Source organism: Sturnira hondurensis, unplaced genomic scaffold, assembly GCF_014824575.4.
Source record: "Sturnira hondurensis isolate 20B ecotype Veracruz unplaced genomic scaffold, ASM1482457v3 Scaffold0001872, whole genome shotgun sequence".
Classification (NCBI taxonomy): Eukaryota; Metazoa; Chordata; class Mammalia; order Chiroptera; family Phyllostomidae; genus Sturnira; species Sturnira hondurensis.
In genome coordinates, this window is record NW_028074503.1 from 36984968 (window position 1) to 37012060 (window position 27093).

Below are 27093 nucleotides of genomic sequence, written 5' to 3' on the forward strand. Positions count from 1 at the left end.
AGTGAGTATTGTACATCAGACATTTATAGGAATGAAGATCAATTACTGGTAGTCTCTTAAATAACAGCTTTATTGAGGTATAATTCAGATATCAATTCACACGTGAACGCCTTTAAGAATCTTTCCTCTTAGCCTATTGGTCTCTTTTGTAAAAGGTCCCTACTATTCCAGACACAACTTTTAAAGTTAACAATAAAATGACTCAAGTTGGATTTTCACGATACTTGTCTTCAATCGCCTTTCTTCAAAAGAGAAGCAAACAGTTTCCTGTTGATTTCCACGGACAAAAATCAAACGTGTTGCCACACATCAGCAGCACATTCGGTCCATTTCCAAAGACGTGAGTCAAGGGACCGGTATCGCAGTTTGGAATTGCGCGGCGGAGCCAGAGAGAACTCGCCCACCAGGAAAACCCGGCAGAAGAGGGACAACACGGAGAAGCGGGTGGCTTGGAGCAAAGACTAAGTTTTCTCTGAACAAGTGAGTTACCAACTAAGCCCGAGGAGGTGCGGGAAGGGCTTCCCGCGGCCGCCCGGGCCTCTCCCTCCCCGCGGGGACAGGCCCGGGACGCAGCTACAGGTGAGCGAGCCCCGGCCCCAGGGGCCGGCGGGGTCCCTACCCCGGTGGCCCGGGCCCCCAGGCGGGGAGCAGAGGGGGGAGGACCGGGATCCGGGGCGCAGCCACCGGGAGGAGCGCGGTGGGAGAGGGGGCGCGGGAGGGCTGGCCCAGAGCCCACCGCAGTGCGGGACAGCCCGGGGCCCCAGGGCGCACGCCGCCCCCGCCGTCCCCAGCCCCTGCGCCCCCCGCGCGCCCCCCACCCCCCGTCGCGATCCCGCCCCCAGCGCGCCCGGGTCCCCCGCGCCGGACGCCCGCCTGAGCCCGGGCCGAGTAGTGGGCGCCGGGCGGCCCGCTCGGAGGAGGAGGAGGAGGAGGAGGAGGAGGAAGGCGGCGGGAGGAGGAGCTGCGGGGAGGCGGGCCGAGCGCCGCAGTCGCGCCGGCGCTGGGCGAGGAAGCGGAGCCGCCGCGGCCGGTGAGCGTCTGCGGGGCAGGGTCGGGGCCGGGCCGGGCGTCTGCCGGCTCCTCGGGGGCCGGGCGGGCCCGCCGCGGGGCGCTGCTCCTCGGGGCGGCGGGGCCGGGCGCGGAGGAGGCCGGTGCAGCGCGGGGGCCCGGCGGCGCGAGGCCCTGCGCCTCCGCGGCGGGCCGGCGGGCGGGGAGCAGCGTCCGGGGAGCCGGCGGGGAGGGCCGAGGCCTGCTTCCGCCGCCGCCCGCCTGACCCTCGGCCTCCGGGGCCGCCGCGCGCCGGGCCGGGCCTCCGCCTTTGTGGCCCCGCCGCTGCCCGGGAGAGGCCGGGGCTCGGCCTGGCCTGGGGCGGCGGCGCGGGGCCTGCGGGATCCTCACCCGCGCTCGGCCCGCTCGGACCCGAGGGCTCGGGGCCGGGGGCCGGGATCTGCGGGGCCCGAGCGGGGAGGTGGCGGCCGGGCCCCGCGGCTCCTCCGCAGCGGGTGCTGCTGGTGGGATTCACTTTCAGGGCTGCGGGTATTTGGAGGTCGGGAGCGGGGGAGGTCCGGCGAGCGCCCCGGGACCGAGGCAGGCCGCGATTTCCAGCTCGCTTCGGGAGTTGGCAACTTCGGGGACCCCATGGTGGCTCGCGGTGGAGCAGGATGTTGACATTTCTCAGTGCGGGTCCTGGCACAGAACTTGCCGTGCGTGCAGGTATCTCCGAGCCGGGGTCACGTGCAGTCGGGATGGGGTTCCACCCTCACTTTCTGGAACCGGGGGCCAGGTGGGAACACGCGGCGGAGCGCGGGCTCTTCCGGAAAGGACGAGCGGGACGTTGAACTCGGTGCCAGAAATGTTCCCGGGACCTCGTTCCTGCATCACCGTCAGAATGGGAGTGAGACAGAACGGTCCCCAAACAGGGTGCTAGTTGAACGGGTTCCTTGGAATGAAAACGTATTTGTAATCGAACAAAAGTAAACTGTCCTGTCCGGCTAGATGAAGTCTCTGGGGTGTTCTCAACCCTAGGAGGCATGCATTTCTCCAGACTCTTTTCTTGACCCAGCACGTACCGCGGCATGAAATATGCTTCACTTCCTTGAATGAATGAATTTTAAGTGGTATATTTAGGGCTGTGGACAGTCGAGCATTCTTTAAAAACGTGAACAACACAGTTGACCAAGTTTCACTGGTAAAGCCCCCAAATGTCAGCCTGTGGTACAACTCTCCCCACACTTGGGGGTTCGCCTCCCTGCTGCTTGACCTGGCAGCCCACATGGTGGGTGAGGTTCAGACCCTCTCTGGCCCTTAGGTTTCAGCAGGGACCCCGATGTTCTCTGGTTGCTGAGGGGGAAGTTGTCTGGTGGGGGACTGGAGGACCCGTCTGGTTATTCACCCGAACCTTTGTCCTTTTTAGGACTGCCTTCCTCATCTCTTTGAAACACTTTCCTCTTTATTACGGTCTTTAAATATCTTAGGAGTTGGTGGGGGAAGTATGCTGTTCCTTTCCCTGTCTTTTTATTTATTTAATCCTCACCCCCGGACATTTTTTCATTGCTTTTAGAGAGAGAGGAATGGGGTGGGGAGAGAGAGAAACATCAATTGGCTGCCTGCCCTATGCGTCCGCAGTAGGGATCCAGCGAGCAACCTGGGTGTGTGCCCTGACTGGGAATTGAACCCACAACCTTTCCATCTAGGGGACCATGCTCCAACCAGCTGAGGCACCTACCAGGTCTCTTTTCCCTTTCTTCCTGTGGAAAGACTGGTGGACCTTCAACGGGACTGCTACAGTATCCAGGGACACACCTCCAGGCGTCACCTGGCACCCTGCCCTCCAGAGGCAGCGCCTGGTGGGGAGTGGCCAGACAAGGGGGCTGGGAGCCCTTGACTCTGGCTGTACCTGACCTCAGAGGAAAAGCCCCCCTGTCTTGGCCAGATTCCTGCTCCTTTTGAGGCCCAGGGTCCTGTGGGCTCCCTTTAATGGCCCCATTTTTAGGGAACAGAAGCCAGTTTCTGAAGACTGTCTTGTTATGTACCTTTACTCCTTGCTGATAACTTGGGGAGTTTGGTCACTTTTGTGTTACTAGCAGTAACTAGCAATGTTACTAGCAGAAGCAATGTTACTAGTAGAAATAGTGTTAGTAGTAGAAGCATTGTGGTCAGTTGTCAGGAAACTTTTGTGTTACTAGTGGGTAAGTACCTTTTATTTTGCTCGTGTATGTTACTGTGCAGTCTTCTTTAAGAGGCATAAGCTATTCTGAAAAAAGAAAATGTTCGGTTTGTTCCCAGTTTGTGGCAGTCATTGTTTTCGCTCAGAAACATGCAGCCCTGTGAAATGGGTTGGCACACAACTATGCTGAAGTGTGGCCTTTGTTTAGTTATAATCCACTCTAGCTAAGGGGTGTGCATGCATCCCTTCAGTACTTCACAAGGGCAGACAGGTACGCAACCCAGAGCTGAGATCGATGTGTGCTGTTTTCTGCTTAGACATCTTGTACGGGAAGGGAAGGTTGTCTGTTTCAGTCCCCTGTTCTGATCCCTGGCCCCCTCCAGTTTGGGGACGGTGCACCTGTCGTGCCAGAGTACTTTTGTAAAATTACTCCTTTTACAAGGGAGGCATTTATCATAACTAGTGTATGTCACAGACAGGCCAGACTTTTTTGTGTGACTGGGCTGATCAAAAGAGTCACCTAGGCAGAAACTGGGAACGGGAGTGGGACGAGATTCCTTTGGACTGAGAGTGAAATTGGCACTTGTTTGGTGGTGAGTTATACTCTGTAGCACAATACACGGTGAAGGCTTTAGGAGTGAGGACATGTCTTACTTTAAACTCAGGGTCTTCTGTGATGATGCCCACAAACATCACGTTTCACTTAGTTGGAACAGTTGTTTTTAGGTGGCTGTTGGTCTTGAAATTTTAAGAACAGCTGTAGTAGGTAAAGCCATTAAAGATTTCGTTTCTCGAGTTGCACCCAGAGGACGTTTTGGGGGTGTTGTTAGGTCTTTAAGAAAGAGTGTGCATTGTTAGACCCTGGACACATCTTCTGTCCCCTCTGAGTCTCTGCCTCGCATGTGGCCGCAGCGGGGACAATCGTCCAGGTGACACCACTGTTGCAAGCGTGTTTTGTTTAAAGGAAAACCCGAACCTTGCCCTGGGTCACAGGGTCCCCGTCTGGTTCTGCAGAAATTCACAGAGTAGGTTTTTGAAATCAGCTGTCAGTCTCGTTTGCCTCATCTGTAAAATCGTGCCTTTCTCAGCCTTGGCGTGGACATTAAGTGAGATAATGGGTGTAGGTGGATGAGTTCGGTGCCTGGCATGTGACCAGTGCAAAATAGTCACAGTTTGTTTAAAATGTGCTGGGACTGGTGAACAGGAGTAGTGTCCCTGCGTATCCGCAGCGTCTACACAAGACTTGGCCTTTCCGGTTCAGGAATCCCTGTGCAGAGACAGGGAGGTGGGAATGAAAGAGGGGAGAATGGGAGCCCCGCTGCTGCAGCCGCCAGATGCCAGAGGCCTGTGGCGTGAGCAGCGGTTGGGGGGCTTGGCCCTGGGTCATGGCAGTGAGCTGAGGGGTCGAGAACACAAAGGTCCTATCCGTGTCCTTCTGGAAGGCCCCATGCTGGTTTTCGTATGTCTTCACGTTGTTTTATCACTCTCAACAGCTGTCATACTGAAATTTTTTTTAATCATTAAAAGGGCATCACCCTCTGAGACTATGTCTGGGGAGCGGTGGCTCCCCCCTTGTCCTGGGGAGCAGACCGTGGAGTAGAAAAGACAGAGAGAGCAGAAGAAAGAAGACAAGACCGACACTCTGAAGGCCTGGGAAACGAGCAAACAGTCCATCTGGGCGTCACCGAACCCTGACGGTGTCACCATGCCATCCTGAAATTTCCAACAGGTAAATGCAGTTGTCTGAAGAGGCACTTGCTGCCTACTGCAGCTTCGTGGCAGTGTGAGATTATATTTAATATACACACTTGTGTTTAAAGTTGTTTGTTTATTTGTTTCCAGAAAGTGGAAGATATATCTGGGTCCTATTAGGTAAGGCATTCATGAAAAACAATTCGAAGAGTTTGACGTTCTTTAGAACTGTGTAGACATGCCGCATTCACCGGGTGCTCCAGACAGCCTCTCACTTGGTGCTGCTTACGGCTGTCCTTGTGGTGATGGCCTTGCTCTGGACGCCCAGGAACCCGCTGCACGGTTGAAGCAGCAGCGATCCACTTGTAAACAGAGGTGAATTCTTACTCGTGGGACGTTTACTCAATTTTGGTTTTGAAGGAAATATCCTTTTGACAGTTGTTGTTTTTGTCTGTTGACGTTTTTTAAAAGTGAACACGCACACACACCCATACTCGTGGACTTTGGGAGTAACGGGACTACCAGATATCACAGACTCAGACTGTGTAAGTGGGAACCAGGCTGTGTTAGGGTTTCAGTGGTCAGCACATAGGAGCACGGACGGGGCTCCTATGTTGTGGATTTAGAAGGACGCAGCTGAGGGTTGACTGGCTTCGTCCTCACCCAGACGATGAAGGGCCGAGACTTGGAGTGGTTACCGAGTGGCCTGAGTCCCACACTCCGTGACGGACCCCACAGTGGAGTCCAAAGTCTGCTGCCCTTCACGCCACCAATGCAGGGTGTCGCATTGACTCCTGGCAGTGGGAGAGTTGGATTTGTGTCTTCACCGAGGATGTCACCGCGAAGCTGGCTCTTGGAGGGTGACATGTGTGTGATTGGGAAGGGCTAGTGAGGACAGGACCGTTACCATAAACGGGGTGAGTCAAACCCGAGCTTTATCATCCTCCTGGAGTTTTCTTTTCCCCTCTTTCCCAAGTGGGGTTGCCTGTTTTCTGTTTCTTAGCTTCCTTCCTCGATTTGATGGAGCTCATCGGTCTGGTGATTTCCCAGACGGGGGATGGCGGAGCAGGGTGGTGTCGTGTGTGTGAGTGTTCGACACCTTGCATGTCAGAAAATATCTGTGTTCTCAGTGTTTGATTTAGCATCTGGCTGGGTACAGATTCCTAGGCTGCTGTTTAAGTCAGTGGCAGCCTAAGTCAGAAATCTCAGCACAACAAGATAAGGTGTGTTTTTCACCTTCACTGCGTCTGCTGGGGCCTGGGCTCCTCGGGCTCAGCCTGCTTTCACGGTGCCCCCTCTCATCCCCTGTGCCCCCTCTCATCCCCTGCGCCTCAGGCCACCACAGCAGGGGCAGAGAGAGCTGACAGGCGGGTGACGGGGCTGGCACTGAAATATTTGCCACAGAAGTGGCACATGTCACGCTTGGTCACAGTCCGTCGTCCAGAGCCAGTCACACGCCCCTGCTGGGGTGCTGAGAGCAGTCATTGGCTGAGAGCGCGTGCCGCATGGAAGGTCAGTCTCCCAGAATCTACACGGCGCTGGTTGTCAGTGTCATCGCATCCCGGTCGCCTGTGTGCGGTTTGTTTTTCTCTTTCTGGATGCCTTGTGGGACCTTTGTATCTTTTCCGAAATTCTAAAATGTTACAGTGATGTGCCTGATTATTATTTGTTCTTTTTTGGATGTAATGAGCATTCCGTGGATCCTTAGACTCTGTAAACTTGCATTTTTTGGTTTTGGGAAAATGTTTAAAATTTCTTTTATAATTATTTTCCCTTGAATTTTTTTTTGGACTGAAGTTCTGTGTTACATGTTGGACCATCTGAATTGATACATTATTATTTTTTAGCTTTTTTTCCCTTCAATTTTTAAAAACCAGCTTTGTGGGGAGGGAAATTTTCTCAGTTTTTTCTTTTTTTGAATTTTAATTTTGGCTATAGGAGGATTTGTTTGCTAACTGTTCTCTCCCTACTTTTTACGTTATTTTATTCTTTAAAAAGATTTTATTTATTTACTTTCAGAGATTGAGGAAGGGAGGGAGAAGAGAGAGAGAGAAACATCAGTGTGTGATTGCCTCTCACATGCCCCCAACTGGAAACCTGGCCTGCAACCCAGGCATGTGCCCTGACTGGGAATCGAACTGGGGACCCTTTAGTCTTCAGGTCGGCACTCAATCCACTGAGCCACACCAGCCAGGGCCTCTCCCCACTTAATAAAATAAATAGCTTATGACTCTCTTGTTTTGGATTTGTGATACCTTTTCTTAGATACCTCTTTATATTGCCTTCCCTCCCAGTAGACTCAGATTTCAGTTTTCTTCACTCTCTCTAAGCTAGTCCACGCTGTTATCTGTTTGCCATTCCTCTGTGTCCTTGTGTGTGTGTGTGTGTGTGTGTGTTGGGGAGGGAGAATAGTGGAGATAAAGAAGTATTCAAGTTCATTCAACGTTTTTTTGTTCTTTTTTAATAGTTTGTGTTTGTTTTCCTAGCATCAGTGAATATTTAAGCCTTTTGCTTCAGGGGGGAAGCTCACGTCTAATTTCCCTTTAAACAAATGTTTTCCGTTGTCCTTGTCACGGAGACGCACCTGTGTGGCGGAGTTCCCTGTAAGTGAGATTCGAAGTGCCTGCTGGTCTGCAGTGGGTAGTGCGCTTTGTTTTAAGTGGGATCGTTTTAAAATTGAGAGGTCCCATGTTTGGCAGCTTGTAATAGACGATTACACTTGGCAGTTATCATTTTACAATGCATAAGTTTTCCGTTGTGTGAGGTTTTTATACTGTTTGCTTAATAGGGCTGTGTTATTAATTTGAATGGTTATTGCACCTCGGGATCCCCTTTATCTCTAAAGGTCAGTGAGGGAGGTTTGCGTTTGCCATTAACATGCATTTAGTAAATCTTACAGGGATTACTTTTGTATCCCATGCCTGGTATTCTTAATTTCAGTGTACTAATAGAACATGTGGAAGGATTATTTTGATTGAAAGCTCATACTCTCTAATGTGAGCTGAATTAAAAACTCATGTATTCTCTGCAAAAGCATTTGAAGAGTTGACAAACTGCTTGTTAACATTGGAGCTTTTGTGTTGAGCTCTAAGGGCTATTAGTTATTTCTATGTGCCCATTGCCTTTAGGAGTTAAAAGGTTTTGCTTCAGTAGTTCAGTGTGGCTAAGAGATTTTGTGTATCAGTGAATAACGTGAAATTTTGAAGAATGAAATGTAATGAAAGAACTTGGTCATCGGACAGTCTGGTCAGCAGCTTTGTCACAGAATGAAAACAAAAACAGAACTAGACCTTGGGAGCCTACTTATGTGTCAGTGTTTGTCAGACATTCCCCCAGGATGTACTGCCCCGTGGCTTAAACAATGAGGCCATTCTTTGTCATCGGCAGTCAAAGCGCTGAGGCGGTTTAGGGGATCCGCTGTGCGTTCAGCCCAAACCCTGAAAAGTGCTTGGAAAGGTGAAAAAATATGTCCATTAACATACAGTATGCACGTATATCAAGACGGAGGTGGGGGGGGGGGATGAATAGTTATATAAGTGTACTTCTTTTAAAAACCCAACATGTTAAAACTCAAATTAGAAAATTAAGGAGTGAGTTTATTTCATTAGCTAATTCTTACAAGGCAGCTCCATTAACATTTTACACGATTTCCGATTCAATTTAATAGGAATGCTGGAACACGGTTATAGGAGAAGATGCTTGGGAACGTGCAGGTGAAAGTTCTCTGCAGGCTTAATGTCTGAGCGTTTGCAGGTTTTATTTTTGTTGAGTCAGATGCTGTGAGAGCAGGGCCTGGGTTTGAGACGAACTTGTTTCCATGGGAAAACTGAGACGCAAGGTTTGCTCGGTGACCACAGGCGCCACGGCGCCGCCCTGTATTTTTACGGAGGCAGCCTGCAGTTGTGGGAGTGAATCCCTTGAATACTTATCAGAGCTTTTGGTATAACTATACATTCGTTTTAATGTATTAAATTTTAAATTATTTGACAACTCTAAGTCCATTTTTCTTAACTTGGTTATCTTTAAATTTCTTTACCCACCTTTGTGGTCATGCAGGTATTCATAGTGTTTTTAAATAAAGCTTACTGTGGTGAGACCTAGAGACTCTAAAAGAAGACAAAACATTTAGTGTGTTTCAGTTGTTTTGTTTGCATGTAGTTCTCACGAAGGTGAAGAGTTGCAGATTTTACCCCGTGGGCAAGCGAACAAGTTAGCCTGAAATGGAAGAAATGAGACCCGCAGGCCACAGATACAGGACTTTTTCCAGGACACGGTCAGTAGCCAGGGGTCAGCATTTGTGCCACCTCCCCGAGCACCAGTGGCATGCTGAGCAGAGGAAGTAGGGGGACCGACAGAGAAAGCCAGGAAAACGCCTGGGAAACTGCTGCCGTGATGCCCGGACGATGGGGCCGCAGCTCGGACCAGCCTGGTGGTGGGAAGTGACTGGGTTCTGCATGTATGGTGAACATGGCTGGGCCTGGGGTTTCGTGACATGGGGGATGTGAGGTGTGAAAGAAAGCAAGGAGCCGAGGGCTACTCCAGATGTTTGACCTGAGCAGCTGGACAAATGGAGTAGCCGCAAGTGAGCGGGAAAGGTAGCGAGGAGAGCAGGTGTGGGGTGGGATGGGAGAGATCCCCAGTCGTCTTCTGAGCTGGCTGAGTCTCCACTGTGTCTAAGACAGTGAGGTGGCCATGCCAAGTAGGGAGCTGAGGGTAACCTGGGTGGGCTACTAAAGAGAGAGAAATTTGGGAGTGGATGGCCCATCCATGTCATTTAAGTCATGAGTACCTGCGAAGTCACTGAGGGCAGACGTGCTGTGTTGGGAGCTCCAAGACCGAGAGCCTGGAGGCTGCTGGGGGCACGACCTGAGTGTCAGATGCTGCTGATAGCGCCCTCAGTTGAGGACCAGGAGCTGGGACAGGATTTGCAGCGTGGATGTCCCTAGGGACCTTGAGGAGGGCCGTTTCCGTGTGGTGGTGGTGGAGGTGGTGTCTGGAGTGGTTGGAGAGAATGCCAGGAGAAGGGGATGGCAGGCCTCGGGTGTGCGTGCTTTTCCCGCTGTGTTTGCTGCAGGGGGATTGGGAAATGGAAGCTCTCTTCCCATAGCTGGTGGGAAAGTGGGGTCAGGACAAGTTCGCTTACACATGTGAGAGTTGACATTTTCAGGAGTGATCGTGTAGAGTGGGGAAATTGGACAGCGAGGGAGACTCTGTGTGCAGGTGGAGGGGGCCTTTAGAAAGGTGTGTGCACCTACACAGTAACAGGATGGAGGGGGACAGGGAAACCTGTGTCGCCAGGTCAGTAGAAATGATGCTGGAGTTTGAGGTTTTTCTGTGATGTTCATTTTCTCAGTGAAACAGGAAGCCAGGCCATCAGCTGGGGTCGATGGTGGGGGACTAGGTGTCACAGATGTGTGGGAAGCTGTGGCATGGTCCACCAGAGCAGGGAGAGAGGGCACGGACCAGGGAGATGCAGCTTGGTTTCCAGGCAGCATGGCGACTCCCTCTGAAGTTCATGGCCGTGGCTATCCAGTGAGACCATGGGTTTCTCCAGCCACATTCCCCTGGAAGGGTACAGGTGTGGGCTAGACAGAGTTGGACCTAACCGGTATTGGGGTTTTGCCAAGAGAGTGAGGGAAGGGAACTGAGGGTCTCTGCTGGGGGGCGATTGTGGTTAATCGTGGAAAATAAGCTGAGTTTAGAGCTCTTACTCGTACCTTTTGGGCTTTGAACAGGTCAGGCTGTGTTCCGTGATTGTGTGGACACCCAACAAAACGTTAGATTTGCAAAAAGCTGGTTTGGGTGGGGTGAGGAGAAGGGGGAGACTGCCTCGGTTCTAGTACAACAAAAGCAATACAGTTATTTTTATCTACTGATGTTTGGCCGTCACCATGAACTGAAAGCCAAGAAAAGGCCTGCGTTTTGCTCTAGCCCCATGGGTTCGTGCAGCCATTCCCTTTTAAAGAAGAACAGACAAGCTCACATACCTCATTCTTCCGCTGAAAGTAAAGTGCTGAAAGTGACGTTTGCAAAGACTTCGCGATCAGGTGGACAGTTTTGCTGTGTTTCCTACTGGTCCCGTTTTCCTCCCTGTTCCTTCCGCATAATCGAGACCACGCTTTACGTGCTACGATTTTGTTTCCTGTGTGTTTGCACGTAACGGATGAACAATGTGAACTTCTCTCCCACCTTATTTATAACTGTGCAAATATCAGTGTCAGTGCTTCCCTCAAGGCCCATTATGCAGATGTACAGAATTCTGTTTACAGTTCTCCTACTGCTGGAAGTTAGAATGCTTCTGGTGTTTGAGACTTAATTTTATATATACTAATGCAGGGGACATATGCTTTGATTTCATATCATTTCTCGAAGATTTATAAAAATAGCATTGTTAGGTCACAGAGTATGGATATTTTGGAGTTGCATGTCTCCAAGTTACATTTTCACAGCTCTATTGAGACATCTTCGTATAATCAGCATCGTTGTTTAGATAAATCTTTGCTGATGTGACATGTGAAAAGTCATTACTGTTTTAATTTGCACATCTCCGATTCTTATGGGGGTCAGTATTTTTCTGGGAATGTGTAGAACCGATTAGTTATTTATAATTTTCTCTGCCTTGCACATACACCAATACCAGATCAATCAAAGACTCACACTTGAAAAGTGCAACCTCAGTACTTTTATAGGTAATACAGGAGAATCTAGTGCTTTCAAGTGTCAGAGGTTTCTTAAGATAATAGAGGGACAAGCAATAAAGGAAGACTGAAAAATTTGACTGAAATAAACTGAGAAACTCCTGTTCTTTAAGGTGCCACACAGAAAAGAGGAAGTCAGGACACAAGTATTCCACGGCGGCGGAGAACATGAGGGGGTGATCTGTGGGAACTGGCATGGAGTGATTTAGGCTCTGGAATGGACCTGCCAAATCGCGAATCTTTTTGTTGTGTATATTTGGCCATGCATTTAAGTGATTTTTCCCACAGGAATCAGGAAAAGAAAAAAGTTGGTTAAAAGCCAGCTAGTTGGACGTGCCCAGCAGTGTTGCGTGAGGGTTCCCAGTCTCGGCAGTGGTGCAGACCCTGGACTTGCCTTTCGAGTGGGGGGTGGTGGTACCTCACTGCTTTTCATTCCCAGGGACCAGGGACCAGTGTGATTAAATACCTTTTCACATGGTTATCACTCATTTGTGTGTCTTTAGTAAAAGTTCTATCCAGTCCCTTGCCCATTTTACAGATCGGGTTATTGCCTTACCTACATGTTCTGGGTCCAAGTTCTTTATCTTTATCAGGTATATGATGTGCAGGTATTTCCCCCCTTTCTGTGGCTNCCTCACTGCTTTTCATTCCCAGGGACCAGGGACCAGTGTGATTAAATACCTTTTCACATGGTTATCACTCATTTGTGTGTCTTTGGTAAAAGTTCTATCCAGTCCCTTGCCCATTTTACAGATCGGGTTATTGCCTTACCTACATGTTCTGGGTCCAAGTTCTTTATCTTTATCAGGTATATGATGTGCAGGTATTTCCCCCCTTTCTGTGGCTTGTCTTTCAGTGATGCATTTTGGAGGACAGAAGTCTGAGGCTTCAGTGAACCCCAGAGCTGAGTGGTTTTCATCAGCATTTTCTTAGTTGGTGCTCCTTGTCTCTCTGGACTGCCAAAATGGTCACTTTGGACAGGGCGGCCCACTGGAGCGCTGGGTTTTGCAAAAACAGTTTATCAACTGCTTCGTTCCCTTGCTCCAGAGGTGCCTCCCCCGGGACTGTGTTTATTCTGACCCCTTTCTGATGAGGAAACTGAGGCACAAACACCCAAGCCTCGTGGGAAGCGGCGGCTGTGGTCCGAGCCTAGGTGGCACTGCCAGGCTCTGTCCCCTGAGCCGGGTAGTGGGCTCTCGCAGTCGGATGAGGTGCTGGCTTCAGATCCTGTTTGAAGGGGGCTGGCGCTTGCGTCTAGGCGGCTTCCTTTGTGACTTTGCGCCGGTTGTTGAAACTTTCTGACATTTAGTACCTTCCAAGTGGAGTTCTTGGGACGATTCAGGAAGATTAATGTACATTTTTCAGTGCGCACCCGGTAACCGTCAACCAGGTGGTGGTAGTGGTGGTGACAGAGCCGGAGCAGGGTGACAGAAAAGCTTCCCCTCCTCCTGGTGTGAGTGGGGCGTCTCTCTCAGTGGTGGTGCCGTCCTACATGCGGTTCTTCCTCTTCGAGCCTTCTCTTGCTCATCCTCTGCACTGGAGCCTCGCTGGTGTGAGGACTTGGCTTTTCATCCCTGGGGTTCGACTGGTTCACCGCCATCTCCTTCTGCGTTTCAAGGGAGGGCAGTGTTGCATCAGTATCACGACCAGGATGTGACTGGAGTGTTAGAATGAGGCAGGTGTGGGGCCCTGGTCGGGCGGCTCCACTGGTTGGAGCGTCGTACTCTACACCTGGGTTTGATTGCAGGTCCAGGTGCACATGGGAGGCAACTGGTGGATATTTCTCTCTCGCGCGCTCCCCCTTCCTCTCTCTCTAAAATCAGTTAAAAAATATCCTCGGGTGTGAGGATAAAAAAAAGTAGGCAGGCAAGGGAGGCAAAGAGGTGGGCTTGCGTTGCAGAAGTTTCCAGCATCAGGGTGGGTGAGGAGAACCACCTGCTCCGTGGGGTGAACTCGGGTGCCAGGGTTGTGCAGCGGGGTGGTTTGGCTGGCGCCCGTGGAAGCAGAGTCCAGAGGAGTCTGAGTTGCGAAGACAGAAACCGAGACTGCGTGTGTGGGTGGGGTCTGCAGAGCGCAGCGGGCAGGGGTGGGCAGACGGCCCAGTGGGTTAGGACGGGGAGGAACCGGGGGAGGCTGAGGGAGAGTAGGGACGGCTGTGGAGACCTGGACCCGGAGGGGTGCAGGGTCCTGCTTCCCATGATCCCCGGTGGCAGAGACGCACAGACACGCACCGTTTACCCGGACAGCCTGCGTTCCCAGTGTGGGTGGGGTGATGGTTCTATCGTGAAAGAAAGCCTGCCCCACGGTCACTGAGAGATCCAGTGGAGAAAGCACGTGACTGCCCGGCCTCCGGACCCCCTTTCCTGTTCCCTGGAGGTCGTCACCGATGCTGGGCTCTTTTAGACATTTACTCCACCTATTTAGGCTTATACACACACAAATGGGGTCACTGTGGCATTTTGTTTTGTAGCTTGTCTTTTCCAACATGTGCCTTGGACCTCTTTTTTTACCTGTGTGATATTTCATTGTGCTGATGGAGGCTATGACTTACTAAACTAGTGCACTGATTTTTGATGCTTGTTATTGTTTCTTGGAAGATACTTGGGTTAAGTCCACAATTCCACCAAAGAGACTTAGACAGTGAATGGCTGTGTAGTGATTAAGTGGGCTCTTTCTGTAGAATCAGTTTTCTGATTTTAGGCGAGAGCCTTCCTCTCTGCCTCAGCTTCCCTGTCTGTGCAACGGGAGCATCGCTATTGTTACAACTCCTGTTAGCCGCAAGCACTCCGACTCCTATGGCCTCGTGTGCCAGAGTTTTTTAAAGGACATCACGTATACGAACACACTTAAACCCCACAACTAACTGGAGTGATCCATACTGTTATTTCTAAGATCACACAACTGTTAAAGGGTGGAGCCAGGGCGCACATGAACTTGTGCTTTCTGGTTCCAGAAGAGCACCCCCACTGTGCTGTATATGAGCCCAGTACTGAATTTTCAGGGCTATGATGATTGAATGAGACACAGCAAGTTCAATGGCTTCAACCAGGGCCTGGCACCCATTAGGCCAATATGTGGCTTATTTTTACCAACAATAGGCTGGTACTAGGTAAACGATCAAGTACTATTAGCCTTTTTTAAATTTTTTAATTAATGCTGTAGGAACATCGCTTTCCATAGGTCCTTGTTTTAGGCGTGAGTATATATCCAAAAGATAAACTCCTAAAGGCATAATTACTTGGTTACAGCATATGTGAATTTAAAATTTTGATACGTATTTTAAATAATCCTCCACAATTGGACCATTCACACTTAGACAGTTATATGTGAGTGCCCAGTCTCTTGTACCTTTGCCAACATGGTTAGTGACTTTTGAAGCTCACGGGTCAAAGATACTCTCTCGTTTTGTGCTGAATTTCCTTTTCAGTGAACTTTTAGAGTTGGGATACCATTTGCATGCAGCGAGACTCACCCCGCCCAGCGCACTGCACGCCAGTGCAGGTGGGTGTGCGGCCACTGCCCACACCCAAGATTCAGAAGGGTTCCCACCTCCCGCAAGTGCCTCTGACATCTTTGTGATCAGTGAGCTCAGAATCTTCCAGACTATTGGTTGGTCCCTTGAGTTAGTTTGCCCCTCTCTTTTTTGCTTTATTTCTCTTGCCTTTCTTGCCTTTTTTTCTTTTGTCTTTCCTTCCTCTGTCAGTCTTTTGGTGTGAAAGGTTCACCGGGATATTTTGCCCGTTTGCTTGTGGGAGGAACGGCTTACTGCCTGTTTGCTGATTTCTGAGAGCACAGTCTACCTTATGGAAGTTGGTCTTCCGTCCTGTGTTTGCGGTTTTTCTCCAGTTTCCATTTGTGCTCTATGCCATTTTTTTTGGCGAGCTGGAAATTTGTAAGTTTTGCTTTTTTTTGATTTATCGTTCTTTTCTTTGTGGAGTCAGGGCTGTATGTAATGCATAGAAAGGCTTTCTGCGGTGCAAGGTTTTTATTGGAATATCTTTTCCCAACTTCGATGGTTAACATGTGCCTATTTGAACCCCCTGGAATTTATTTTGATGTGAGAAATAAAGAACAAAGCCCTGCTTTCCCCCTCCCCACTCCCAGGTGGTTATCCAGCCTGCTCATCCTCAGGTCTGAAATAATCCCTTCTCCCCGAGTAGTAGAACATACCCTCCGAGTCACACACTCTTTTGAATGTGTCTTGTCTTAACTTTCTAGTCTTCTTTTCCCCTCCACTTGTAAGGTGTAAGGCTGTGTTTTGATGCCTTGTGCTGCCTATTTTCTCATATTTGTCCTTTAGAATTTTTCTTACTCTATTTTTTTATCTGTCAAAGTTAGCTTTGTCATTTATCAGGTTTCTGGAAAAATCTTTTTAGGATGTTCTCTTGGGATTTTGAGTGACTATTTGGACAGGAGGGAATTGCTTTATTTGAGAGTATGGTGTGTCTTTCTGTATGTCTGTAGAACAAGTCAAATTCTTGAGATGGTTTCAGATGTCGCAGGACAGTTACCCCCAGAAGCTGTCACTTGTTGAGTTTCGGTGTAGTACCACTGAAGGGTGTCCACAGTTATGTGAAAGGTCATTACATAAAACACTCCTCCCGGAGCTTCCTGCCGTTACCTGCAGGAGGTTGGATTTTCTTCTTTAACTATACTGGAAGGATAGCATGCAGATGCAGACGGGGAGTCCGCCAGTCGTAAGTGAGAAGATAAAGATTTCCAGTAACTCGGAACAGCGCCGCTTCTCTCACTGAAGTTTTATCATTTGAGAAGTTGTGTTTATTTCTCCTTGAAGATGTTATGTTCACATGGGTGCACATATTGTCATTTTAAAATGAATCAGTAATTACGTATTTTTAAATCTTCTCAGTTTTCATTTCTAAGAGTGGAAATTTCAGACAGTGTAACCCACAGAGACACAGCTTCGTGAGGTCTTCACTCACCTGTCAGGAGGTAGAGGAGCGTGGAGTCCAGCCACCGTGGGACCCACCAAGGTGAGCGGCAGGCCTGCCCACCGGCAGGGCACTCACTCGTCCCGGGGACGCGCTGGAGCTCGGGCGCGCCGGCGGCCCCACTAGGATCTGCCGCTTCCTAGTGGCCGTTTGACTTCACTGGGCAGATGTTAATCCTTCTGGGACCCGGCTTCCTTACTCACAAGCTGGCAGTAAAAAGCTGTCTCAGCCGTTGAAGGTGAAGTAGTTCGATGCTGTCTTTCAGATTTTTTATGAGGTGTTACGATGACAGCTGTGACTACGTCCTGTCGTTTTTTAAAAAATGGATTGTAGATTACTTAAAAATATTATCTTCTGCCCTTATGCATGAAATATTCATGTCTAAAACCTTTTCCCTTGCAATGTTATACATATTTTCAAGTATATGTGTAAGTCTAAATTTTGACAATGAGGGAAGCAGCAAAAGCAATTCAGAACGTTTCCCTAGGCAGCGGGAGGCAGATGGTAACCCTAGAAAGAGATGGCGTGTATTTTTAGAAGTGCAAACAGAAAAACAGATTCTCCAAAAAATTCCCGTGTAATCTTTGTCTAAAAATGAAGGGAAGTGATAAAAGACCACATGGCCTAATAGAACTTTTTATAGCCTCTGTCTAGAACGGAATTTTGTTTATTTAATGTTAATGCTGAGCTGCATGTGGATTGATAGTGAAAAAACAGTAATCGGTCAAATAGAGAATAACTAAGTACTTTTAACTGTGATTGTCCATCTCTTGCTTCCTGTGAAATGCATACAGTGGTGGGGAGCAGAAGCATATGGCCCCAGATTGAGTGAGGGTGATGTAAATGTGGATGCCCGTCATGTGGGAGCAGTTGTGTGACACCTCGGCGTCAAACGGCCTGTTACTGCGGACTGTTCTCATTCAGTTCGACCCATCGTTCACTCAGCGCGTGTTTTTGGAGCGCCTTCTCTGGGCAGGTGCACATTAGGGGCTGGGGATACTGTGCTGAGAAAAGAATTGACGTTCTCTCTGCTTTCTCGCTGACGAGACTCTGCTAGGGTGCTAGGCATTTATCAGGTGGTGACGTGACAGGCCTGAGCCCAGGTACACTCACAGCAGGTGGGGATTCTGGGCAGGAGAGGCGCGCAGTCTTCCGTGACCCTGAGGCTGGGGGATTCCGCACTCAGGAAGAGTGGGGCGTGCGTGGCACCTGAAAAATTGAGAGATGCGCTGGAGTTTGAGCAAATTAATCAGAAAGGAGATTAAAAAACACAGATTCAAATCAAAGAGCCAGTAGCTTAAACAGTTCTGTATTGAGAGAGAGTGTGGTGAACATGGGTGCTTTCAATGTGAATGGACCAGATATCAAGTCAAGGGAAGGCAGACTGTGTACCAGGGGTGTCCAACCTTTGGATGTCTCTGGGCCACACATTCAATACATCGCGACATGTGATCACACAATAATCTCATAATGTTTTAAGTCAGTGTAGGATTTTGTGTCGAGCCGCCGTCATAGCCATCCTGGGCCACAGGTGGGTACCCCTGGTAGGACCTTCTTTTATACCATTTTCCTAAATAGTGATAAATTATCCCTCAGGAGGGGACTGAGTGGGTGGAGGTGGTCAAGGTATCTCACTGCTGTACCCGATTAGAATTGCGTGTCTGAATTCATTTACTCACAATTGCTGGGCTCCTCCTACGCCCTTGCAGAGGTCCTGGACTTTGGGGGGGATGTCAGTGGATAAAGCACAGTTAAAACCCCTGCCTCTATAAAGCTTATATTCTTCAATATAAAGGGTCAGGGGCAGGCAAAGAATGCAACAAATGAGAGTCTGTTGTATGCCAGACAGAAAAAATGACAGTGCCCCCTGTAAGAGGCTTAGTAGTGCGGCTTCGATGGCGCGGTCAGGGCAGGTCTCACTGAGAAAGGGCAGTCAGCCCTGGACTCACCAGGTGCAGCGCCCAGTGTCTTCCCCTCAACCCGAGATAGGCCCACACCTACTCCTGCTGCATCAGCAGTGTCCACACCCTGACACACACGTGTCTGATGTCAGCATGAGTACACCGTGAACTGGTGGCCCCAGCAGAGTCTGCAGCCAAGACCGTTTCTGGTCAGGTGTCAAGTTTCAGCCAATTAATAATTCTAATTGAATGTTCTTTAGTGTCTTCAACATTACGCCACAAAATGGAGGCATGATGAAGAATTTCTTGAAATGAAAATTAGATGTGAATAAAACTTTCATTGCAGTTGACTCAGGTTTGAGACTTTTCCAATGCGTCTATGTTGAACTTGAACTTTTTAAATCGAACCATGTTAGGGAGATTTAAGAGGCTTGTGACCTACTAGGGAAAAGTGGGTAGTACTTCCTAGAGCTAGCAGTGATTGTTTTAACAACTTGTATTTTATTAAACTGTTAGTCCTCTTTAAAAATGGGGCAATTCAAGACCTTTGGGGTGTTCTACTTTGTTTGTTATCGCGTCATCAAAGTTGCTTTCCTGGTAGGTTGGGGTGTGTGCACTGAAGGGGGTGCTGTGTGGGCTCAGAGACTGGGACCTATACATCTAAACTAGACCATATTGGTATCGGAAGCCTTTTAATTCTTCTCGTTGCACTCAGACCCGAATACCTTGAACTTGCCCATCACATGCCCCTCATTCACGCCCCAGGCTTCAGACACATTGGGCTTCTCAGTGTTTACATCTGCTGGTCCCCTCTCATGGCCTGAGCTCAATCTAGAACCCAGGTGGCAAACACAAGGCCTGTGGGCTGAATCCGGCCCAGCACCTTGTCCCTACCTGGCTGCAGCGTCAAGCTCCTTGCCCCTGGTTGAGGAGGAGTTACAAGTATACAGTCCTAAAGTTACATTCAGCCCTTTGAAGGCAGCCACGAGGCTGATGTGGCCCCCCTGAAAATGAGTGTGACACCCTGCTCTAGACAGTGGTTCCATCCACTCCGGCCTTCCCTTTGGGGACTTGTTCCTTCTCCTCATTCCCGTGTTGGCATGAATACTGGCTCCTCCAGGGGTTGGGGGGCCCTCCTAGAGTAAGAGACCCGGTAGTCACCACTGACCTTCTCCTTTGTGGTCTGTGTCACAGTGACCCATCATCATGTCTCCTTGGTTCACTTGTTTTGTCTGCGTTTCCCAGACGGCCTCTCCCAGGGAACGGTGGTGTGACGACACAGCTGCGTTCTTCCTCCCAATTACTACGTTTTCTCTGGGGACAGACCTTTGTGTGGGGCCCGTCTCTTTGGAGGATGTGATGGTGGTGACGGCTGGAGGAAAGAACACGGGCAGGCCGTTGGGTCTGTAAGTTCAGGGGGTTCACAGAGACTTGGGGACCCACCTGTGGCTTCACCCGCACCCTGTCAGGCAGTGGGGTCAGGGTGCAGCTAGGAGGTAGGATCAGAAATCGCCATTGGTTATGAATGGCCATATTTTTGTCCGACAAATAATATACATTAATAATTTAAACGTTGCGTTTTTATGCTCAGGTAGACGGCAGTGGCACTGGGCAGTGAGTTCATCCAACATACAGAAACGTTTACCAGTTACTAGGTGTGCTGAACGTGTAGATGTATTTTAACGTTCACAACTTGCTCAGAAACACAGGACCTAACGGAAAAACTTTTTTAGTGTGTTTCTTCCTTTATAGACATGATATTGCGGATCCCCTGGTAGGTTGTTTGATCTGAGTGGTTTTTACTATAAATTATTTCACGTGGATTCTGTCCACGTAGGAAGCAAATCTGATTCATAACTAAGTGAATATTGGTGAGATATTGCTCTCCATTCAACTCCTACTGTGTGTTTCATCGCTGTGCTGCTGATGGGTTTGTGTTATGATTTATCCACTGACCGACCTCTCTCCTGCTGGATTATGAGGCCGTATACCCTGTACTAATCCGCGTCTCCCCACACAGTGCTGGGTACATAGTAGGTAGGTTCAGTAAGTGTGCGGTGAATTCATGAGTGCCACCCAGGTCGGAGCCGCAGTCTTTTACCACAGAACGGAGTGGTGCTGATCTGCTGGGTGGGGAGGGCACAGTTACACTCTTAGCAGGGTTAGCATTTTGCTCAAGTTTAACCTGAGCATCCTGTTACGACCTTGTACTTCAGTAGTCGCACAAACTGCAGAGCATGGCCACCGAGCATGTGAAACGTGAGCAGTTTAAGCAGAATGATTCCCGGGATCTGTTAGTACAGTTAGTGTGACGTAGGAGGCCAGCATTTCTCCCTGCGACGTGAGCTTCAGAAAGCCTCTACAGAATCGAAGTTGTAGCATTTCAGTGATGGAACAGTGTGCGGAAAAAGTTTGGACGTTGTATTTCTGGATACAGAGGGAAAAAAATTGCCTTTGGAAATGGCAAAATAAAAAAATAAGAGGAGGAAGACATAATAGTTCTGGAACTCTGCTTTGTGACCTTCTTTCAAATCGCTCTCCACCGGGCACACCCCTTGTGGGAGTGCGCAGGTGAGGGTCCGGGGCGAAGGTGAGTGGACTTTGAAGGGAGGGAGGGCCACTGCGGGGTTTTTCCCAGAGAATTTATCACAGATTGTGGGATGCTTTTTCTTCCTTCAGTTTTTTAAAATATGTGTAAGTTGTCGAGGAGTCCACGAGGCTCGTGACCGTCCCAGTTGAATGTGGTGCCTCCGCCCCAGAATGATTGCTGCCTGTGGGGCACGGACTGGCAGCCGGGCCCTGCGTGAATCGGTGCAGAAGAGCAGCGTTTGGAGAGACGAGAACTCTGGCCCGTGCTTCAGGGGAAGGAGGCAGGGGAGGGTTTGATCGTTAAGCGCTGGGAAGTATTTGTCAAGTGGCAATTGCGTAGTAGGCACTGACATACCTGCTGTGCGGGGGGCGAAATGGAAGAAAATCTCTGTTCTGAGGGACCCGAGCTTCTTACGCACCCACTCTGATGTCTTTGTTCAACAACTAACAGATTGAAACTGAGTAAAATAAAAATTTCATGAAAAATTTTTTGATGTGACTTCTTTCAACAGTTTGTTTGTATTTTTTTATTTTTTAGAAAATGGCTCCAGAGGGTACATGAAGCTGGAAAAACACACAGATGCAATGTTGCATGCCGCCTGTCAGATGTTCCAGGAGAACATTCCAGAGAGAAATTGATCCCCTCGGATTAGGTCCTTTGTCATAATGAAGAAAATTAGTCTCAAAACCTTCCGGAAATCTTTCAACTTGAACAAAAGCAAAGAAGACACGGATTTCATGGTTGTACAACCACCATCCCTGGCCAGTGATTTTGGAAAAGAAGATTCCTTGTTCGGTAGCTGCTACGGGAAAGACATGGCCAGCTGCGACCTCCACGGAGATGACGACAAAGGGGGCAAGAATCGGTCCAAAAGCGAAAGCCTGATGGGGACGTTGAAGAGGCGGCTGTCGGCGAAGCAGAAGCAGAAGGGCAAGGGCGGCGCACCTGCGGGCAGCGCCGCCGATGATGACACCTTCTCCTCCTCCTCGGCGCCCATCGTCTTCAAAGACGTGCGAGCCCAAAGGCCCATCCGGTCCACGTCCCTGCGCAACCATCACTACAGCCCCACGCCCTGGCCCCTGCGGCCCACCACCTCGGAGGAGACGTGCATCAAGATGGAGGTGAGGGTCAAAGCCCTGGTGCACTCGTCCAGCCCGAGCCCCGCGCTGAATGGCGTCCGCAAGGAGTTTCACGACCTGCCGCCGGACCCCGTGTGCCCGGAGCAGAGGGGCTCCCTGAAGAGTGCGGAGCCTCCCAGCGCGGACCTGCGCCTTCGCCTTGACGAGCCTGTGCCTGTTGTTATCGGCCTTATGCCTCAGGACTACATTCAGTACACTGTGCCTTTAGAGGAGGGGATGTACCCCTTGGAGGGGTCGCGCAGCTATTGTCTGGACGGGTCTTCTCCCATGGAGGTCTCCACGGTCCCCGCCCCGGGGGGCGGGAGCTCCTTCCCCGAGGATGAGCATCAGGGGGACCAGGAGCTCGTGGTGGCCCCCGAGATCTTCGTGGATCCCTCGGGGAACGGCTTGCTCATCGGCACCACGGGGGTCGTGCTGCAGAGCCCCAGAGGGGGTCACGAGGATGCCCCCCCACTCTCACCGTTGCTACCTCCTATGCAGACGAATCCAATCCAAAGGAACTTCAGTGGGCTCACTGGCACGGATGCCCACGTGGCGGAAAGCGTGCGCTGTCATTTGAATTTTGACCCCAACTCCGCCCCTGGGGTGGCCAGAGTTTACGACTCAGTGCAGAGTAGTGGGCCTATGGTGGTGACGAGCCTTACCGAGGAGCTGAAAAAACTGGCCAAACAAGGATGGTACTGGGGACCGATCACACGCTGGGAGGCAGAAGGGAAGCTCGCCAACGTGCCCGACGGTTCTTTCCTCGTGCGGGACAGTTCCGACGACCGTTACCTTCTGAGCTTGAGCTTTCGCTCCCACGGCAAAACCCTTCACACGAGAATCGAGCACTCCAACGGTAGGTTTAGCTTCTATGAGCAGCCGGACGTGGAAGGACACACGTCCATCGTGGATCTCATCGAGCATTCCATCAGGGACTCTGAAAATGGAGCTTTCTGTTACTCGCGGTCTCGGCTGCCCGGGTCTGCGACGTACCCTGTCAGACTGACTAATCCGGTGTCCCGGTTCATGCAGGTGCGTTCTCTGCAGTACCTGTGTCGCTTTGTCATCCGTCAGTACACCAGGATAGACCTGATTCAGAAACTGCCTTTGCCAAACAAGATGAAGGACTATTTGCAGGAGAAGCACTACTGAAGTTAGGGGAGCCCTGGTCCTGCACTTTGGGAGGAAGAAAGAGATTGGAATACAGTTTACAGACGTTCATCGCTATCAGAATCTTTGCTGCCATACTTATTTCAGTTTATGTGTGTGTAAAAGAGGGATCAATTTGTTTTCCGGTGGGGAAGTGTTGGCAAGGTGTCTTGGGTTTATTTAGGTTCTTTCAAAAGGGAAGGCTTGAAGGTTTAGAAGTATGAGTTCTCTCTCACCGATGTGCAGAATAATCACAATGTGAACGATCAGATTCTCCTTGCCCCCACCCTGTCCTTTGCTGCTATCCACTGTGATTTTTATGCATTAAAAGCACATTTCGTGTGTATTCAACCCTAAGTAAAGTTGAATGAAACCTACAGAATGAAAATTGTTAGTCTCTTTAAATGGCCCATTTTCAGAGAGAGAGTATTGAGTGAACATACCCGTGTGATAAAACACAGAATTTACGCATACACTGAAAATGATTTTTTAGTCTCATGGTGGAGAAGGATCTATTTAGAATTATGAATGATGGAATCTTGGGTACGGGAACACGGACCTGCAACATATCTTTCGTGACACTTGTTTCTAAATTATTTTTAAGGTTGTGCTAGGTTCTCTTTTCTTTTTTTACTTTGGTTGTGAAAATTTGGATTTTTCTGTTGCCTTCATTTTTGTCTTGTGGTTCGTCTATTTTAATAAATGGCCTTACATTAAAAAATCATAGAGAAATACGTACCACCAGTTTAGAAATTGTTGCCTTTTCCGTCTTTAAGCTCTGGTACAAATTGTCATAACGTACAAAGACCTAGACCGTATCAAACTAGAGATATTAAACACTAGATGGTTGTCCTTTCCTGTGGTAGCTCTTTTTTGTGTTATCTCTATTTTCCGTTGCTAAAATGTTTTATCTGTGATTTCTTTAGCTTAGTCCACATTTTGGGGGGTGAAATTCATGTAGAACTGATTTTCGTAAATGGACTGGATTCTGTTGGAACACTCGAATTTCACATGAAGTTTTAAATTGATTTGAATGAATACTTAATTCAAATCGATTTGAATGCATTTAAATTGATTTGAATTAGATTTTTCTTTTATGCAGTCACTCTTCAGAAATGTTAGATTTGACCCTTCATCCCACCGAGAGAACAAAGAAGCCCAGTGACTCAGTGGAAGAAGGGTGGAAATTGTGGAACACCACATAAAAATACTGAAACCATCTCAGACAATATGGCGGTCTTGTTGCTCACCGTAGAGAGTACCGCTTTAGCACAGTTTTCCTATTGGTTGCTTTTTAAGTCTCAGAGACATTGGCATGGGTGTCCCTTTTATCTCTTTGATTCAGTCATTTTGGTGGGGGGGGAGGTGATATCCCCTATACTTTGTAGTTATTTTGAAATTTCGTGTTTACTCACTGTATGGTTCCCTGTTGCGGTATTTCGGGACGGCCCCACCCAGGAAATGTTCCCATCTCAGATGAAACATGTAATTAAGACATTTCGTCCTTTGTCACCCTGTTCTCCAAGCTCTCAACCCTGTTGAAGAACAACAGCAAACATCTTAGGTCAAACGTGACAGCTTTGTCTTTCCAATAGCAGTGTCCCCATTTTTTCTCTACTTGCTTTTTAGGGTCAGAACCGGGAGTTAACAAGAAAAGGCACAGTACCGTGATGTCTTGTTCTGGTATTTTGACTTAAAGGGGAGAAGGTACTTAATTGTGGAATGTAAGTTGTACCTTGTTGCAAAGACTCACTTCTTGCTGTGTTCACCTAATACGATGGGATATTGAGTATACTGTAATAATATAATTTTAAGTGTTCACTATAAGCTATTTGGATTGAGAACTATTGCAGAGTTGTAAACGTATCAAATTAATGCAAGACATTTAAACTATTTTTTTGCAAAACTATTTATTTTTAAACAATTTAAAATATATCTAAGGTGAGTTAAAAGTCCCTGTGCATCGCTGTTAGATGGCAAGTATTGTCACAGAGTCCCCGTGCTTTAATAATAGATGTTGAAATGGCTTCTCATGTCTGTAGAAGCGTGTCCGTGTGCTCTTTGTGAGGCTGTGCTGGACAGAGGCCCTCCGACTCCGCCCGGAACCCCGTCTCGGCGTGTGGGCCCAGCCGTTCCCCACCACTTCCTCAGTGGGATGTGTTTAAGATCTAGCCATTTAGTTTCAAGTTCCAATTATCCTGATTTTCATTTGAATGTTTTTAAGAGTGTGTTTTGTGTTTTTATGAAGCGCGAGTCTTGATACTGTTCTCATGTGGAAAGCCAATTCTGTGTGCTTTTGTATATTCGTAATATCAAATACTTTAAAATGGGGTCTGACAGCGTATGGATAAAAATAAATGGATTTGCCAAGAAATTACAGTGAAAGAAGTATGGCAATATTTTCTGTTAGTGCCTGAAGAGAAACATTTGAAGTAGGCAACACAACATAATATGAAAGATTAACTTTATAAGATCCCAAAACAGTCTGCTTAAAAATGAACAGGGGGAAAAAGATAAATATTTAGGGTCTAGAGACAATTTGGATAAATTTCTGGATTGCATTGAACGGCAGATTAGATGACACTGGCACAGGCAGTGAGTGATTTTAAAAGTCTGAGCTCCAGGCATGAAGAAGAAAACAGGAAAGCTGTATCCTTCTGCCCTAATAAATGAATCAGAGTTGTTTTTATCAAACATTTCACATCACAAGACATGATGGAGACCAGAAGCTATTCCCAGGCTTACTAGGGCACTATTAAGCATTTTTACTTAAAATAAAAAGAAGCGTAGAAAGTACTTGAAAAATAATCTCACTCTTCTTTTTCCAAGAAAACTGTTCTCTTTCTACTTGGTGCAATAATCTGAAGATTTAAGAGGTCAAAAATTTGTATCACAGGAAATGATCATAGAGCTAAAAATAGTCTTTAAGGAAACCAGCTACACAGGGCAACCATCTTGCTATTGAAGAAAATTGTGTGCCAAAGCCTAGATCATGGGCACATAGGGAATAAAACCAATACATTATCCTTTCTGAGCCAGTATTACTGAAACAGGATCAAAGTTCCTAGTATGTTAAATAGAGGCTGTTTGCCGTGTCTCTGGCAGTGCTGAAGTCTGAAATATCTTTCCCAACCACGCTTTCAGAAATGCCAGTCATAATCATTGTGCACTTCACATCGTATGCGAGAGGGATTTGCTTCGCATGACTCCCATAATATATTTTCAATTTTGTGAATTTTCATTGACTGAAGTCCCAATTTGAAATTGAAATTGCTACCAGCAATAGACAGTTTTGTCAAAAACTAATAAGGAACAATGACCAGTTCCATAAATAACTTAAAAATTCTAAAAGTATGGGTACATTAGGAATCAGAGATTTGGTTTCTTTGAATACTTTTCTAATCCTGCAAAGTTTTTTTATAAGCATTTTTAATGAACCAGTCACCACCTGGTGGATGTGTAGTTGCTGTTTCTGAAAAGTGACCCAAACAGCCCATCCGGAGAGGATGAAGGGTTCTTACGGAATTTTGTAATGAGTACACACACATGTTGGGTTGAAGAAGTTTTATAGTCGTTGGAGTGCCAAGACGTTAATCCTCGCGATCAAATTGCTGTAGTTTACACTTTTCTGTATGTTTCCGATCCGGTGTGTGCCGTTTGTACTGAGAACACCACAGAATGAATGATCCAAAGTCCATTGATTTTACTACGTGTTTTGGTTTGTACACAAATTATAGTAATTTCTTGCACATTTTTGGAAATTAATTGTATGAGAATTTATGTATCTACTTCTAGATACAGTGTGTAAATAAAAATTTCGTTCC

The 27093-nt window shown here is 48.3% G+C and overlaps 1 protein-coding gene across 3 annotated transcripts; it reads left to right on the forward strand.

Moving 5' to 3' along the window:
- Window positions 1-323: 323 nt before the first annotated feature.
- SOCS6 (suppressor of cytokine signaling 6) lies at window positions 324-27093 on the forward strand. Of its 3 annotated transcripts, none has more exons than XM_037035713.1 (3): window positions 324-579; window positions 4694-4895; window positions 21537-27093. In XM_037035713.1, exon 3 carries the CDS (start codon window positions 21665-21667, stop codon window positions 23270-23272), a length of 1608 nt encoding a protein of 535 aa, XP_036891608.1. In that variant the 5' UTR covers window positions 324-579; window positions 4694-4895; window positions 21537-21664; the 3' UTR covers window positions 23273-27093. The 3 variants fall into 3 exon arrangements, with proteins under 3 accessions (XP_036891608.1, XP_036891591.1, XP_036891598.1); XM_037035696.1 differs by lacking the exon at window positions 324-579 and adding an exon at window positions 959-1030; XM_037035703.1 differs by lacking the exon at window positions 324-579 and adding an exon at window positions 1494-1713.